The 17,115-nt window shown below is 48.0% G+C and overlaps 1 protein-coding gene across 3 annotated transcripts in view; it reads right to left on the bottom strand.

The window, feature by feature from the left end:
- Nucleotides 1-17,115, bottom strand: part of B4galnt3 (beta-1,4-N-acetyl-galactosaminyltransferase 3) — a 104,339-nt gene that overhangs the window by 31,254 nt on the left and 55,970 nt on the right. For all 3 annotated transcript variants that reach the window (XR_007592931.1, XM_050148655.1, XM_050148653.1), the window contains exons 2-3: nt 4,058-4,161; nt 2,496-2,573 (exon numbers count right to left, since the gene is read on the bottom strand). Coding sequence is in view for 2 of the 3 variants with exons in the window: in XM_050148655.1 (XP_050004612.1) it covers nt 2,496-2,573; nt 4,058-4,161 (182 nt within the window). In the remaining variant the exon portion in view is untranslated. The remainder of the gene's footprint in view (nt 1-2,495; nt 2,574-4,057; nt 4,162-17,115) is intronic.

Consider the following 17,115-nt stretch of genomic DNA (forward strand, 5'->3'; position numbering starts at 1 on the left):
AAGTGGTGACCACCCTAATCTAAGAGTCACTGAGCTGGGCACAGGAGGGACGGGAGAGCTGAGCTGGAGAGGATGCTACTCATCGCCTAGGCCTAGGAAATCAGGGATTCCCTATAGAGCTATAAAGATTAAGGGTTTTAAGTCTTTTAACATTTAAAGATGAAATCCATTGACATTTACCACTGAAAGGCCCTCCCACACCACTAAGACACCATCTCTTTAAAACAGTCAGTCTTGGACAGGTGTGACGGCATATGCCTTTAACCCCAGTACTCAGTAGGCAGAGGCTGGCTCTGTGCGTTCCAGGTCAACCAAGGTCTCTTTTTCTCAGAGATCCCTCCCCCCCAAAGTCAATTCCAGGACAGATGTGGTGGTAGCACAAGCCTATAACCCCAGTTTTCAGGAAGTTGAGGCTGAAGGATCATAAATTTCAGGCTAGCCTGAGACTCTATCTTTAAAATGACAGAAAGAGAGAGAGAGAGAGAGAGAGAGAGAGAGAGAGAGAACAAATGAGAACTCGCTAAAAGTGGTGGCACGTGCCTGTAATCCTAGCACTTGGGAGATGAAGGCAGAAAACCAGGAAGAATTATAAGTCATTCTCAACTATACAGTGAATTCAAGGCCAACCTGGGCTACAGGAGACCCTGTCTCAAAAATAAACAACAAGCCAGATGATGGTGGCACATGCTTTTAATCCCAGCACTTGGGAGGCTGAGGCAGATGGATTTCTATGAATTTGAGGCCAACCTGGTCCACAGAGTGGTTCCAGGACAGCCAGAGTGGTTACACAGAAAAACCCTGTCTTGGAAAAAAAGAAAGGGAGGGAGGGAGAGAGGGAGGGAGGGAGGAACCGAGGGAGGAAGGAAGAAAGGAAGAGCGAAACAAGGAACAACATACAAAAAAAAAAAAGAAAGGAAAACAAACCAAGCTGTCCTTAGAGAGAAGGCTGTCCCCCCCAGGACCACCTGATCTCTAAATCACGGCCCAGCAATCTGTCTCCAGTGCCTGGTGATGTCAGCGAGAACAAGTGTGCCAGCACTGTAATCCATCCTCACCCTGAGCCTGACAGAGGGCAGTCTCACAGAGCAGAGGAGCTAACACTGTCTCTCTCTGGCCCTCGAGTGGGTGGGCTGGAAATAAAACCACCCAAGCTCCAAGATCAGTCTGTAAAAGGAACACTAAAGACAATGGACTGGCCCACGCCACACAGCCAAGAAAAGGAGTCTTTAACACAGGCTCCAGGATGGAGATTCTGGGTTCTAAACACAACGTAAGATGGGATTTTCCCAAAGCGCCGTGATAGTCTAGAGTTTTTGGTACAAGCATGTACTCAAGATAACTTGTACATGCTCATGGAAGGAAAGAAGGAAGGAAGGAAGGAAGGAAGGAAGGAAGGAAGGAAGGAAGGAAGGAAGGAAGGAAGGAAGGAAGGAAGGAAGGAAGGATGGAAAAGACTATCAATGCCTATTAGTAAACAGTATCAGAATGGCTGGGGTTTTCTTTGCTGCGCCAGCTCAAGTGATTGTCCCTGCACCTGGTTGTGATTTGGGTCCCACAGTAACTGTTCTCTGAAGCAGATTCCTAATGCATGTTCCTTTAAGACATTGGTAGCTCAGAATATTAACATGCATTCATGGAAAAGGCAATTCAGGGGCAAATAAATCTGGGACGTGCTGAGCTAAACCAAGCTAAACAGATTTCCCCAGGACTTCTCAGAATCTTTCATATGTTAATGTGAATTTCCAAGAACAGTTGTCATACACAGTGGATTTTTGATTTGGTTTTTTTTTTTTTAAGGTTTATTTAACAATGGATTCCTTTCTTCTTGGAATATTTTATGGGACTCAATGGTCTGAGAGAACACTCTTGGGCAAGTTGTTATCTTTAAGACTGGGGATTGGCAAGGCCATGAAAGCCCACGGAACTTCCCCAGACACTGTTTGCCCACCTATAAAGTAAAGATAATGACCCTTACCACCGGTTGGATCTACAATGTCCCTGAAATGCCCAAAGGTCACAGCCTGCAGTGCTGCTGCTATGGGTGGGAGCTTTAAGAGGCAGAGCCCAAGGGAACCAGGTCCTGCTGCTGGAGGGGATATTAGGACCAGCCCCTTCCCCTCTTTCTTTGCTCCCAGTCACCCCAAGTTAGAATCCTGCTCCTCTAGCTCCACCACGATGGGCTATGCTACAAAGGCCCAAAGCAACCAGGAGCCAAAATAAACCTTCCTCCTTGTGAGTGGATTGTGTTAGGCAGAGAGCTGAGCTAACAATAAGACCACCTTACAGGGGATAGCCGTTGATGAGAGATGGAAGGCGGAGCCTGGCACACAGTAGGCCTGCAGCAAAGGTTTGTGCTCCTCTAATGGAGGAAAATCTAATGAGCCCAGAGGAAGACATTTTAATACAGGACAGCAATAATCACAAGAGAGTTTTCTAGATCTCTGGGTTTCCTCTGTTACGCCTGTGTAAAGAGCAGGATCGGCGGAGTTCCTCACCTCTGAAAGCCAGGGGACAGGCTTGTTCCACTTCAAGTAGCTACTGTTCCGACTCCTACTTCGGGAAATTTCTTGGTCCTATCAGAAGAACAAAAAATGAACGTGGTGAGTATACTGGTGAAAAGTTGGAGATAGGGGCTAGAGAGATGGCTCAGCGGTTAAGAGCACTGGCTGCTCTTCCAAAGGTCCTGAGTTCAATCCCCAGCAACCACATGATAGCTCACCACTGCCTGTAATGAGATCTCGTGCCCTCTCCTGGTGGGCAGGCAGAACACTGTGTACATAATAAATGATTTTTTAAAAAACAAATGGAGATAGGACGGGATATGGGGCTCCTTGAAGATGCCTCTGGGGAAGTAGGGGGTCATGGGACACAGTCCTTGTCCCTAGGAGGCTAGTCAACTTAAGAGATACTTTCATTCATTATCTACACCATATCCTGAGGAGATTGTCTCAGGCTTGTCATCATGCACTATGGAGGTCTGCTCACATTCCTGAATTTTTCAACCTGCTCCATGAGGAAAAAAAAAAAAAAACAACTGACTCTGGACCCCTTGGGGCAGGAGCTGTGACTTCTTATTCCCCCAACATCCCCCACGCCAAGTTCTATCCAGATTTGTCACTGATCTCAACAAATGGGAACCCCTCAAAGGCACCCTAAGTCCTCCCTACCATACCCGTCTACAGATCGACTCTGGTCTCACCCAACTCGGAGGATCCACATCCTGGTTTTGGCTCAGCTGTTTCGGGGGTGGGGTTCCAAATTGGAATGGCCCCCAGTTTCCCTAATCTGCCCCCTGAGAAACACTATAGGGAAATGCTCCATGACAAACCATATCACAGCTGTTTGCAGGGAAGGGCATCTGTCTCCGTTATCACCTCTGGCACCACGTATCTGGTGCTGTCAGCAGAAACAGTCCTGTCTCCAGGATATGCTGGTTAATAATATGCAGGGAATGCTGTGGGGGGGGGGGTTGGGGTAGAATAGGTGGGAATGGAATCCAGGGCCTCACAAAAGCTAGGCAAAGGCTCTACGGCTAAGCCTAGCTTTTAGGATGTGTTGTCTTGCGATGGGCGCCATGTATCTGAAACAGCTCAGACTTGGATAGCTTGGACAAGGTGGTAAAAAGCCGAAACAAGACAACTAGGCCCACTGGGGCTTTGAGCAATGGTTCTCAACCTGTGGGTCGCCACCCCTGGGGGGCAGAATGACCCGCTTGATATCCTGCATATCAGACATTTACATATGATTCATAACAGCAGCAAAATTACGGTTATGAGGTAGCAACAGAATGATTTTATGGATGGGGGCCCGCCGCAACACGGGGAACTGTATTAAGGGTCACAGCTTTAGGAAGGCTGAGAAGCACTGGCTTTGAGGATAAGCTAGGTATCGGCACTCATCCAGAACTCAGAGTTAGACTGCAGCCCTCCCAGCAGTCTCTGCACATACCACAGAGAAGCAGATTTCCCTTACGGCCATGGAGCAACCGAGGGCAACTGAAGAGCCTGACTGATTGAGCAGCAAGGAGACCAGAAAAAAGACCCGACCTGCCACGTACCTTGAAGCTCAGCCTCTGGGGACGATAGAATTGGAGATTGGGATCAACAGCTGGAATGTTCCTGTTGGCCAGGGCCTTGGCCAGTTCTCTCCAGCTGCCATACCCTATGAAAGGGAAAAAAAAGAGAAACACAAAGTCAACTTAATTCGGGAGCCCATAAATCTAAGATTAGGGAGGCAGAGATGGGGGGGGAAGCTTCTCTTCTCTTTACCCCACCTTGCAAGGTAGCTATGAAGTGGGCCAGGCATGGGCAGATGCAAATTTAGCCACAGTCCACAGGGCAGAGGGTGGGAAAGACCTCTGTCTTCCCTAAATCAGAGAAGGAACTCCGCCACGTGAACTGGCTCTGGTCAGTACTGTGGGACCCACTACAGCATGATTCTTACCCAGCTGCACATGGTGGGTGATTTCTCACAAAAGGTCCCCTCAAGAACTGGCGGCAAAGGCTATTTCCAGGGTAGCAGCAGGGGATTATGGGAGGTGGGGACAAGAGGGTTAAGGGCAAGGAGCACAAGCCTCTCTGATCATTAACCATGGGATTGCTGGATAGAATCAGAGCTCAAGGAGGCAGGAAAGGGTGAGCCAGGGACTTGGTGTTTGTCAAGCAAATTTAGAGTCCTGAGCTCATATGAAGGCTCAATGCGACTCACTGATGTGTGCTCTGGAACCGGTTAGCTTGCATGCATCTGAGGAGATGAAAAGACAAACCATGGTGGGAGGAAGGGGACAGGAAACTGCTGATGTGCAAGCAAGCATACCTACACAAACAAGGCAAGGAGCTGCCATGGATAAGGGTGGGAAGAATCAGGACCAGTGCTCAGTCTAAGTCACTAGGTGCCCGTGCCTTCTTGGCAATAAAGAGATCAGCTGGGCAGAGCTGCGGAGCTTAAAATGAGTGAACCCACAACACGATAGGCCATGAATCAGAACTGGGAACCATCAGGCCAGTGTTGAAGAACACTTCATCCTCACTCCAGGTAAGAAAAATGGGAAAAACAAAACAACAACAACAAAAAGCCCTTAAAGCCAGGCAGGAGCCAGTGGTGCAGGCCTTTAATCCCAGCACTCACGAGGCAGACAGAGGAATCTCTGAGTTCAAGGCCAGCCTGGTCTACAGACTGAGTTCCAGGACAGCCAAGGCTACAAAGAGAGACCCTGTCTCAAAGGGACAAAGAAAAGGAAAAAGAAAAACTGGGACCAAGGCTGATGAAATAACTAGAGTCACAGGACGAATAGCAGCAAAGCTGAGATGAGGACCTGAGTGGCTGCTTCAGTAGGAGGCCGCTGTGGGGCCGGGCTGCATCTCGGCTCTGGAGCTCATGCCAGGCACAACACAGGCACTGCTCAGGAGTGTCAGATTGATGCAACACTTGGGGAAAAGAACTCCACATAAAAGGAGTTTGACAGTCACCCTCCCTCCCCACTTGGGAATCAACAGTTGGCAGAAGGCAGAAGTGTCACAGGATCCCTACGTGAGCACCAACAGGGACACAGATAACTGAACAAAACCAGAATAAACAGCTAGGTACAGGGACAGATGCCTCTAACACATCAGAACTCTTAAGGGAACTAAGGCAGCATTGGACCAGCCTCAGATACAAAGCAAGACCGTCTCAGCAAAACAAAAACCACCACAGAGTAGAAGCCGTGTGAACCAGAAGGTTGACATCTCCTGTGCAGGAGTCTTATGTGCTGATGCTCAGAGGGGTGGGTGCAGAGCCACAGACCGGAGCAGGCCATGGAGGGGGCTTATGTGGCTGTGGCTCGTGCTGAGGAAGCATCTCGGGCGCATGGTTTCTTGTGAGCCCTTTGGCATGGTTTCTTGTGAGCCCTTTAAGATGCTGGAGTTAGGCCATGTGTGAGCATTCTCATCTTACAAATGAGGAAAGAAGAGCTTGGAGTTCTGAGTCACAGATCAACTTGTCACCCAAGATTAGAGAAGACAGTCCTTACAGGCCAGCGTCTGTCATCATTCATGGCTTCTCCCGTGGCCACCCTTTAGCAGGGCTGTGAGGAGTCCTGGAGTCGGAGTCCTGGATCTGGGCCTCGGGTCACTACACAGTCACACTTACAGTTATGAGAACCTCTGGCCTCCAAGGGCACATGGACAGGCACATAATTAAAAAAAATACAAATCTCAAAAAATACCCCCTGCCAAGCACGTGTGTGTGTGTGTGTGTGTGTGTGTGTGTGTGTGTTGTACGCATGTGTGGAGACCAGAAGGCATCGGGTGTGCCCCTCAATCACTCAATTCCCTTTGTGAACAGGTCTTGCTATGAACCTGAGTTCATGTTTTCTAACCTAGTCTGAAAGCCAGCAAGTCCCAGCAATGCTCCTGTCTCCGTCCCCCTGCATATGTGCAGGGTACCCAGCTAACTACATGGGCGCTGGGACCTGAACGCTGCTTCTCATGATCGTTCAGCAATAGCTCTAAGTTACTGAGCGGTCTTTCCAGCCCCAAACCCTTGCTTTTAGAGGAATCCTGCTAGCCTAATTTGGCTACAATGTTCTTATGCCTCTCCTTGGCAACTGCGTGGACTGCCTTCCTTAATCCACTTATTGGCTGTAAGCCCCTGGCCTCCTGGCTGTAGTCAGAACTGAACTCGGATCTACACTAAGGGAAGAAGTCATCGACACCCCCAGTTCTACTCCTTTATAACTGAAGGCTCTCTCTGCAGCTGAGGGGAGTTCTGTTGAGAAAAAGACAGGAAACTCAGTTAAGTTAAACCTAGTCAGGCCTTCACCTGCAGGTCACAGGTATGTCCACACGGTTCTGATGTAACTGAGATTTGGACAGTCAACCGTGCAGTCTTCAGGCTTCAGAGTGGCAGGTCTAAGTACATGTGCCTTCTAGCTGTAAGGGTGTGAGCATCTCTTTAACCTGGCTCTCTTCATCAGGATAAACAGAAGCATCTGCTCTGTCCCCCAGGCCCGCTGTGAGCACTGGGTTCTATGTGTCTGACTCACACACTGCTTGATAAGCATCTCTTCCTACTAACTGTCCCAAATTTGGGGTTTAGATTTGAGAGTCAGGGGACAGGAATCCCAACTTCTTTTGAATTGTGTAAACTGCTAAGAGTCAGTAGCTCTGACTCTTGTCTGCTTACCGGCCGGAGCGCAAGCAGACAGGGCAGCAGGAACTTGGTGTTGGAGCAGGAATAGATACGTCCTCTCTACTCCATGACTTTGTGGTCCTCTATCACCTCCCCATGGTCCTGCCAGTGTTCACTGGGCAAACACGTTATGCCAGGCACTGGGCCCTATATTTGAATCCTCCTCTTCTCTGCATCTGCATTGCTTAGCCCCCTGGGGACAGAACTAAAGAATGTGCTGATTGAATGACAGACACTTGTCACATGTCCCCTGTTAAGTGACTCCTCCTGCTTCTGGCTGAACTTCTCCTTCCAAAGCACCAGCTGCCAGGGCCTGTTCTTCCTACAGCAGGTGTCACATTGATGCCAAGAGACAGACATCTAGATCTCAGGTATCAGATAGAGCAGCACCCTGGGCCTCATGCTCTGCCCTCACAAAGCTGGGGGCTATCAAGTTCACCATCACCAGAGCTTTGCCAACATCCCTCCTGTGGGCAAGAGAGACTTCAAAGGCCTGGAGATGATCACCCTGGCTCTTTGCTACACTATAGCACACATATATCCCTCGGTATCACTTCTCAAAGCCTCTAGCACATGCTAACTCCACTGCCTCCTCTCACCCTTTCTCTCAGAAATAAGAAAAATGAAACAACAAAACCGGTACAATTATTAGCCCAAAGTCTCAGAGAAACGAGAACGCACATGAAGCACCCAGTGCCTGTAACAACTCAATCTCCAGCATCACTCGGTGCTGCAGGTCAGGAGCCTGGTACTCATTTCCCTGGATACTTCATCTGATGCTCTTGTCAATACAGCATAGGGATGTCAGAGCCCTTCCCATGGGAGAACGGCAAAGGCCCTCACTGCTACTGCAGATCCCCCAGTGGGACTGCAGGCTTGGCCTCGGACTCCATCTCAGGGGCTGAAAACACTTAAAAGCATTTTTAACTTAACAGTTTAGGGTTGGAGGTAGAGTCTAGCTAGCACAAAGTGCTTGCCAGGGTGGAGTTCAGTGTAGAGCCTTGGCTGATGGTGTACAAGGTCCTAGGTTTTATCCCCAGCACAACGTGTGTGTGTGTGTGTGTGTGTGTGTATATATTATGTACATGGTGTTCTATCTGCATGTATGCCCGCAGGCCAGAACAACTTAAGAAATAAAAAGTTATTGCTAGGGCTGGAGAGATGGCTCAGCGGTTAAGAGCATTGCCTGCTCTTCCGAAGGTCCTGAGTTCAATTCCCAGCAACCACATGGTGGCTCACAACCATCTGTAATGAGGTCTGGTGCCCTCTTCTGGCCTGTAGGCATCACACAGACAGAACATTGTATACATAATAAATAAATATTAAAAAAAAGTTATTGCTAAATTTGCATGTCAGTATAAATTCCTAAAGCCTGTTAATAAAGACCCTGAACTAACCGGATGACCCAAAGCACACTTCCTTCCAGCCAACCACATAAGAATGTGTTCAAGGGGGTTGGAGAGATGGCTTAGCTGTTAAGAGCATTGGCTGCTCTTCCAGAGGTCTTGAGTTCAATTCCCAGCACCCACTTGGTGACTCACAACCATCTGTAATGAAATCTAGTGCCCTATTCTGTCCTGCAGGCCTACATGCAGACAGAACACTGTATACATGATAAATAAAAATAAAAATATTTTTTAAAAATGTGTTCAAACCTCTACCAGTGCGCAACCAGACTCCTTACAAGCTTGTGGGAATGTGTGTTGCTTTTGCTTCTAAGTGACTATAAGAATGATACTAAGAGCTGCCAACATTAATAAGCACTTATTATATGCAAAGCATCGTGCTAGGAAGTATGGATTTGGCTTCTGGGTTGTTTTGTTATTATTTTTGGAACAGGGTCTCACTATGTAGCTGTGACTGGCCTGAAGCTCTCTATATAGCTAAAGTTGGCCTTCAACTCATAGAAATCCACCTGCCTCTGCTTCCCGGTTGCTGGAATTAAGAGTGTGCACCACCCTGCCCACTCCATGCTGAAAGTTTTATTTCACCATGCAAAGACAGAAACGATGAGCACATGGGCACACACATCACTTCACCGAGAACATCAGGGAGTGATGGAGGTGGGTCTTGTATCTTATCTGTTGATTTCATTGATGAATAATAAAGAAACTGCCTCGGCCCTCATAGGACAGAAAATTAGGTAAGTGGAGAAAACAGAAGAGAATTCTGGGAAAAAGAAGCTTAGTCAGAGAGTCGCCATGATTCTCCCGCTCCAGACAGACGCAGGTTAAGATCCTCCCTGGTAAGCCAGCTCGTGGGCTACACAGAATATTAGAAATGGGTTAGAACAATATGTAAGAGCTAACCAATAAGAAACTGGAACTAGCCGGGCCAGGCAGTGTTTGAAAGAATACAGTTTCTGTGTAATTATTTCGGGCATAAGCTAGCCATGCGGGCGGCCGGGTGCCGGGGACGCAGCCCCACCGTTCATATTTCAACAAGGGAGCCCAGCGGAGACCTAGGGAATCTGCCCCAGCCCTGTGATGGTGGAGTGTCAGCCCTGAGCGGACGAGTCACCTCATCTCTACTCCACAGTCCATTTCTTACTCACGTGGAAGCTGACAGAACTAAATACAGGCAGCCCAGGACAGAGTGATGCAAGACTATCCCCTAGTAAAGGCTAAACAGTGCAATAGGCTGGTTACTTAGCCCTTCCCTCCTCCCTAAAAAAGAGAGAAAGGAAGAAAGGAAAGGAGAGAGGAATGGAGGGAGGGAGGGAGGGAGAGAGGGAGGGAGGGAAGGAGGGAGGGAGGGAGGGAGCTGACAGCTCTATGTAGCAGCAGGGAGGCTGAAGGCAGCCCAAGAATGCTACCAGGAGAAATGGAACCAGGGAACGACCTGAAAAGGGATGGATGCACAGGGTTACCATGGCAGGCGTAGACATCTTTACACTGTTGTTTCCAGGCTTAGGGCTGGTCTCCAGTAGAAAGGGTTTTCTCCTCCTCTAAACTACAGGGGAAGGGGGACTTTTGAGAGGTGAAGATATGGCCCTCCCAGGACTCTGGAAAGGGTGTGAGCAACCTAGGAGGAGGGCTACTTCGCCTGTTCCACAGGACACCACAGACGGAAGAGCCAGGATGAATATAGATTTCAAAACGAAGCCCTGGGGTCTGCACAGAAACACACTCTCCAGAGACCAAAAATGCAAAGGGAAAAGGTGGTGAAATGCAGCGGCGCCGAAGAGACAGCACCCTCGACCTGAATTCGGCACCAAAGAGACAGCATCCTCCTCCCTAAATGCAGCGGCGCCCAAGAGACAGCATCCCAGTCCCAAATACAGAGGTGCCCAAGAGACAGCACCCCAGTCCCAAATACAGCGGCGCCCAAGAGACAGCACCCCAGTCCCAAATACAGCGGCGCCGAGGAGACAGCACCTCGTCCCAAATGCAGCGGTGCCAAAGAGACAGCATCCTCGTCCCAAATACAGCGGTGCCAAAGAGACAGCATCCTTGTCCCACTAGGAAACAAGAGGTTGCCAAAGAGACCAGAGGTCATGACATTTGGGGCACAGATTTACAAGAACTAGCCCTGAGTCTCAGGATGAAACAGTTCTGTCCCTGGGGAGCATTTGAGGAGAGAGCCTGGGGAGTTAGTGTCTTCCATGGGACAAAGAAACCATGGCTTGAGGATAGCAGGGTCTAGCTCAGATCAAAAAATGGAAGCAGCAAGTCACAGACAGGCATGGATAAAGTGAGGACTTGTCACCTGGGAGATGGTCTTTAGGGCATGCTCAAGGCTCTGATGGCAGAGTCTTTCCTTCCTGCTCTCTGATGCCCCAGGAAACTTGATGCAATAAAAATTATTATTACTTTAGCCATAACAATCAACATGTATGAGTTCACACACACACACATATGTCTAATATAGAGGCCTGCTATATTTATATTAATTTGGGCACAGATAATTCATTTTCCTTTATTTTTAAAAAATTAGTTGTAATTTTTAATACATCAAGCAATCCTCTTTTGTAGTTCTTAATAATCTATGATATGGGGCTGGAGAGATGGCTTACACCTTTAATCTCAGCACTCAGGAGGCAGAGGCAGGCAGATCTCTATGAATTCAAGGTCAGCCTGGTCTACAGAGAGAGTCCCAGGACAGCCAGAACTATGTAATGAGACCCTGTCTCTAAAAACACAAACCACAGGGCTGGAGAGATGGTTCAGAGGTTAAGAGCATTGCCTGTTCTTCCAGAGGTCCTGAGTTCAATTCCCAGCAACCACATGGTGGCTCACAGCCATCTATAATGAAATCTGGTGCCCCTTCTGGTCAGCAAGCATACATACAGACAGAACACTATATACATAATGAATAAATAAATAAATAAATCTTTTTTTTTTTAAAAAGACAATACAATGGAAAACTCTCTACCTTTAAAAAAAACACAAACCACAACAAAAACAAAAAAGAGCACTGACTGCTGTTTTAGAGGATACAGTTTGAACACCCAGCATCAGACCCTGTCTTATGACCATCGGTAACTCCAGGGTATCCAAGATCCATACCGTCTTCTGGCCTTTGTGGGCACATATGTGGTTCACAGACATACACACTGGCAAAACTCACACACATAAAAATAAGTAGATCTCAATAAATAAGCAAATAAATACAATTTAAAGAAAACAATCTATATGACACCACAGAGCCCAGGGACCCAAAAGCACATGAATAGCAGTTTTAGCAAGAACAGGCTAAAGTATAATTAACATTGGCTTATACCTCTTGGGTAAGAGGAAGAAGGGACGGGCAGGCCTGGCAGAACCAGAGGCTTAATCAGATCACAAGCACAGAAATGTCCTTCAAACACTGCCGCACTATCTTTCAACATCGCTTTTCCAGGCTCTGACACTTTTTAAAACATTCAGTTTTTCTTTAACAGGTTTGTGTATATATAGATTGAGTATGTATATAGCTTTTATGCTTTGACAGATTCACATATGTGTAGACTGAGTATGTAGATAGCTTTTATACTTGGACAGGTTCATGCATATATTCTCCGAGTATGTAGATAGCTTTTATGCTTGGACAGGTTCATGTATGTATACACCAAGTATGTAGATAGCTTTTATGCTTGGACAGGTTCATGTGTATCTAATGAATGTTGGTCATTCTTTTTACCTCCTATTACCCTCTCTTATATCATCCTCTCTCCTACTGAAACCTTTCTTCCCAACCTTATTTTCATATTTTCTTTTACATATATTCATACATACATATTGTTATCTTTCTTTTTGAATTACATACATGTTATACATGTATTTTTATTTTAGGCTTTTTTGGTGTTTTGGTGACAGAGTCTCATGATAGTCACTCACCACCATGCCAGCTTATATGATACTAAGAACTGAACCTAAGGCGTCATGCATGCTCATCAAGCATTCTATCAACCGAGCGACATCCACAGCCCAGATTACTCCTATAGGAAAACAAGGTTTACAGGGCTGTTTGGTTGTGGGTGGTTGATCCTGCTAAAAGCCACAAAGACAGTAAGTGACTGAGGCAAGATCTGAGCCCAGGACAAAAGGTTGTGCTCTCAATTCTATTACTCCCTATTCGTGTGCACAAGAGCTTTCCCTTCCATTCCCACGACTGTCACCTGGTACGTGTGCCCACTTATTCACCAGCCCATCCCTGTTCTCCCACCGTCTCCAAACGACCTTTTTACTGACACCACGTGCACACACTCGCCAGACCACTTCCTTTCTCTTTCCAATTTAGTTACTAGTTAACCAGTATCTCTCTGTAAGTGCCAAAGAAATGCAGCAGAGGGGGGAGTGGGGGAAGGGGAGGAGGGAGAGGAGGAGGGGAATAGAGCCCTGAATGGACGGTCCCATCATCTTCGACTAGCCAGAGAACTAGACAAGAGCATTTGGGCAGTTTGCTGCCCTCTTCCTGCTCTCGGCACCTTCTCCTTCTCAACAGAAATAATGCAGTGTTTGTGTTCATGATGGGTCCTGGGGATCACTGGTGGCTGCCCAGCTCATCAGGAGGAGGGAAAATCTGAGGGCTGAGGCCAGTAGGGAGGTGGAGTCCTAAGGTTTCCCTGGTTCTGCCCAGGAACAGATGAGCACAGGTGGGGCTCTCATGAGCATCGCCCCTGACAGGCCTCCAAGCCTGCTCACAACCAGGCCCAGGGGCCTAAAGAGCCGTCAGCTGTACCCCCAGTTTCCCGCCAGGCTGGCACCTAAGCTGTTGGAATGGTTGTGGCTACAGGCAGGCTGAGGCTTGCAGCTCGTGACATGGGAACTGCACCTACCGCCCTTGTGGGTGCTGCCTAGAAGGGGCCAAAAGAGGGCATCTGAGCCAACACCAGGGATGCACCTGCCCTACAGCTGCTGCTCACCCAAACAGCCAGAGAGAAGATAAAGCAGGGCTCAGGAGAAGAGACAGACAGAAAGCTCGATGTCCTTCTATGTGCTGCTGCCCTGGGAATATGGACTTGACTTTACACAGCCCAGCTCAGTGAGTTTCCAGTCTTCAGGCAAGTGTGATGATGGACACAGACTCCAGAAGGCAGGGCCCAGCCTGGGTCACCTTGAGGATATCATCATTCTCACTAGCATCATTTCAAAAATTTAAACAACCCATAACATTCCAGGGTCCATCTACTAGTCAGGGCTATGACAGTCACAGTCCCGTGCAAGGGGGATGTGAACTTAAGACCCTTAAAGAAATGGAATATTTTTGGGAAAACCAAGAGCTGACAGAGTCCTGGATTTTGAAGACTGGCCCATAGCCTGCACTTCATTCCTCGAGGACTCCTAGGCAAGAGCCACTTAAGTTCTTCCAGGACCCTGTGATGGGGCTGACTTTTCTGAACCCATGAGATCTATTGCTGTGGAATAGTCCTGTACACTGTGAAGATGTGCTGCTCTTGTTGGTTTAATAACGGGCCAGCTGGCCAATAGCTAGGCAGGAAGAGGTTAGGCGGGAGAACCAAACTAAGAGAACACTGGGAAGAAGAAGGGTGGAGTTTCCAGAGGAAAAGGATGGATAGAAAATCAGGTAACAAGTCATGAGTCACATGACAGCATTTAAATTAATAGAAATGGATTAATTTAAGTTGTAAGAGCTGGATAGTAATAATAAGTCTCTGTGTGGTTACTTGTGAGCTGAACAGCGGTCCTGCCTTCTTCTTCTTTTTGGTTTTTCAGCCAGAGTTTCTCTGCACATCTCTGGCTGTCTTGGAACTTACACTGTAGACCAGGCTGGCCATAAACTTGCAGAGATCTGCCTGCCTCTGCCTCCTTGAGTGCTTGGATTAAAGGCAGGCACCACCACTGCCTGGCCAAAGATATTCTTTAAGGAAAAAATGTAGAACTACTCTTTACCTCCCTGGGGGTCTTTCAAGTAGGGAGTTCAGGGCTACAGTAGTAGGTATTCGTCTAACGTGCAGAGTATAGTTAAGGATGATCGATCAGAAGCCTGGGGAAATTGAGCAAATGGACCAGTGAGCTACCCAGTCACCAGACATTTGCTGAACACCTCGTGTATACTGAGTATAAACCCTACTAACAGCTGGATAGAGAGAGAAGGATATTTAGTTCTTTCCGTTCCGAGGGGATGATGGGGCAGGCATCCATGGTTACTGAAAAGACCCACTTATCTAAGTACTTGGAAATAGCCTTGCTGGTCCTCACACTTGTGCCCACATACAGGGCAAGTGTACGCCAGTTCTATTGGATGTGAGCTGGGGAGACACAGCAAGCTGGGCTCACTAGATGTTGATGACATGTTGCTCAAGGATTTTCCACTTTCAAAGACCCAGGCAAGGCTATTAGCAAATTTTCTATAATTAAGAAACTTGTCTTCATGGTCCTAATAAATCTAGGAAAAGCAACAAATAGGAAAACCCTGACTCTGTATAACAGCAACGGAGGAATTTCAACAAGAAGATCACTAGATCTCAGAAGATTTAATGATGCCCAAGAGGCTCTGGAGGGCATAAGACAGAACAGTAGCTAGTTAAGAAAACCTGGGCTCGGGGCTGAAGAGATGGCTCATCCGTTAAGAGCACTTCCTGCTCTTTCAGAGGACCAGGTTTGATTACCAGAACCCACACTGAATGGCTCACAACCATCTTTAATTCCAGCTTCAGGTCTGGTGCCTCTAGCCTCCACAAGCGCCTGTATGCATGCACACATACATACTCACAGATACATACACATAGGACTGGAGAGACGGCTCAGCCGCTAAGAGCACTAGACGCTCTCGCAGAGGACCTGGGTTCAGTTCTCAGCACCCAGGATGGGACCTCACAACCACCTGCAACTCCAGCTCCAAGGGATCTGATGCCCTTTTCGTGCCTTTGTGGGCAATGTGCATACACGTGGCACAGACATACATGCCGGCAAAACACTCGCGCCCATAAAAATAAAAAACAAATCTTAAAACTAAAAAGCATGAAATCTTAAAACCTGAGGCTCTTCCTCTAGGAGGAAACAGGGATCTTTCTCCTAACTGAGAGAAAGAAAAATGGTTTCCACTGTTGGAGAACCTGCAGAGGCAGAAGCAGAACAGTGAGAGCCGGGATAAAAGCAAGGAAATGAAACCAAACCATCGTCATCCAGAGGTGGAGGAAAGACGTGGGGAGTTAAACAGTAGGGGGTGTGTCTGTGAAAAGCGAGCAGGAACAGCAGCTAGCCACTAAGGAGACAGGAGGGAACCTGGGCACAACCGCACACCTGCATCACAGCCACACAGAGGAGGCGAGACTGGGTCTCTTAAGTAATATTTTAAAAGACAAGCGGGGACAAGCAGGAAACACTTGGCAATTAACTGCCTATAGCAGAGCCTGGACTTCCGGGATGACTACGGCGGGATGACGACACAGACCTAGGAGTCTGTTTAGGAATCTCTCCTCCACGCATTACCCCGCCACCTAACAGGTTAGCGCGTGCTTCACAGAGAAAACCACCATAGCTACAAACAGACATCTGCCCGGGCTCGTCTCAGCTACGCACCTGACATACGTTGCCTCATTTCACTCCCACAGCAACCACATCGACACAATTCCTGATTTCCAGATGGGGAAACTGAGTCCTCATAGCCTCCAGACGACAGCATTGAGAGACTGCTGGTTTTTCAAAAAGATCTCAACAATATCTTACATAGGACCTTCTACCTACTGTACAGAGAGGCAGTGGAATCCAAGGGAAGCAAAGAGAGGAAGGACCCTGGACGCCAAGGCCATTCTTGGGCCACACAGGGCCTTGGTTTGGACCAGCAGCCAAGATACTTAGTCTCCCAGCCCATTTCACCTGATATCAGCTGTCAGACTACCTCCACCCCAACCCCCACCACACACACCATTTGCAGTATTATCTGATGTGGGTGCCTGCCCACTGCTAGACGGTCTGAGTGAAGTGACCTGCCAAAACCCAGCTGCTGTGATCTGTTCCCGGGAAGGAGAAGGAATGGGACAGGAAGGCATACAGGACAGCAACAGGAATATCGGGGTCAGGTGTGGTGGCACACACCTTTAATCCCAGCACTCCAGCGGATCTCTGTGAGTTCAAGACCAGCCTGGTCTATATAGAGTTCCAGCAGGCCGAGGTTATAGGGAGGTTGTTGGGAGGCTAGGCGTTACTTTCCTCCTCCCCACAAATGAAACTCTGAGGGTTCGTATGCACTGAGGACAAAGGACTGGGTGTAAGGGTAACTAAGGCTCTTGTCCCACAGTCACTACCACACATTCTCGGTCTCATTCTTACGTTCAGCCCAGTGCCATGAACCTTTTCCATTTGGTCGACAAGGGCGCAGAGACCTACAGGTAAGTTCACTGACCTGTCTAATATGCAAGGGGAGCCAGGGTTAAGGATGTCTGATATCAGTCTTTGATTCTTGCCAGAGGCACAGTATGCCATTATAGTGTCTAACTGCCCCTGAGCCTGAGCTCAGGAAAGCCTGAAGATCGCGTCTCTCTCATTATATTCCCATGGC

This window comes from Alexandromys fortis, unplaced genomic scaffold (assembly GCF_014885135.2).
Source record: "Alexandromys fortis isolate MF-2015 unplaced genomic scaffold, M_Fortis_MF-2015_v1.1 scaffold_59, whole genome shotgun sequence".
Classification (NCBI taxonomy): domain Eukaryota; kingdom Metazoa; phylum Chordata; class Mammalia; order Rodentia; family Cricetidae; genus Alexandromys; species Alexandromys fortis.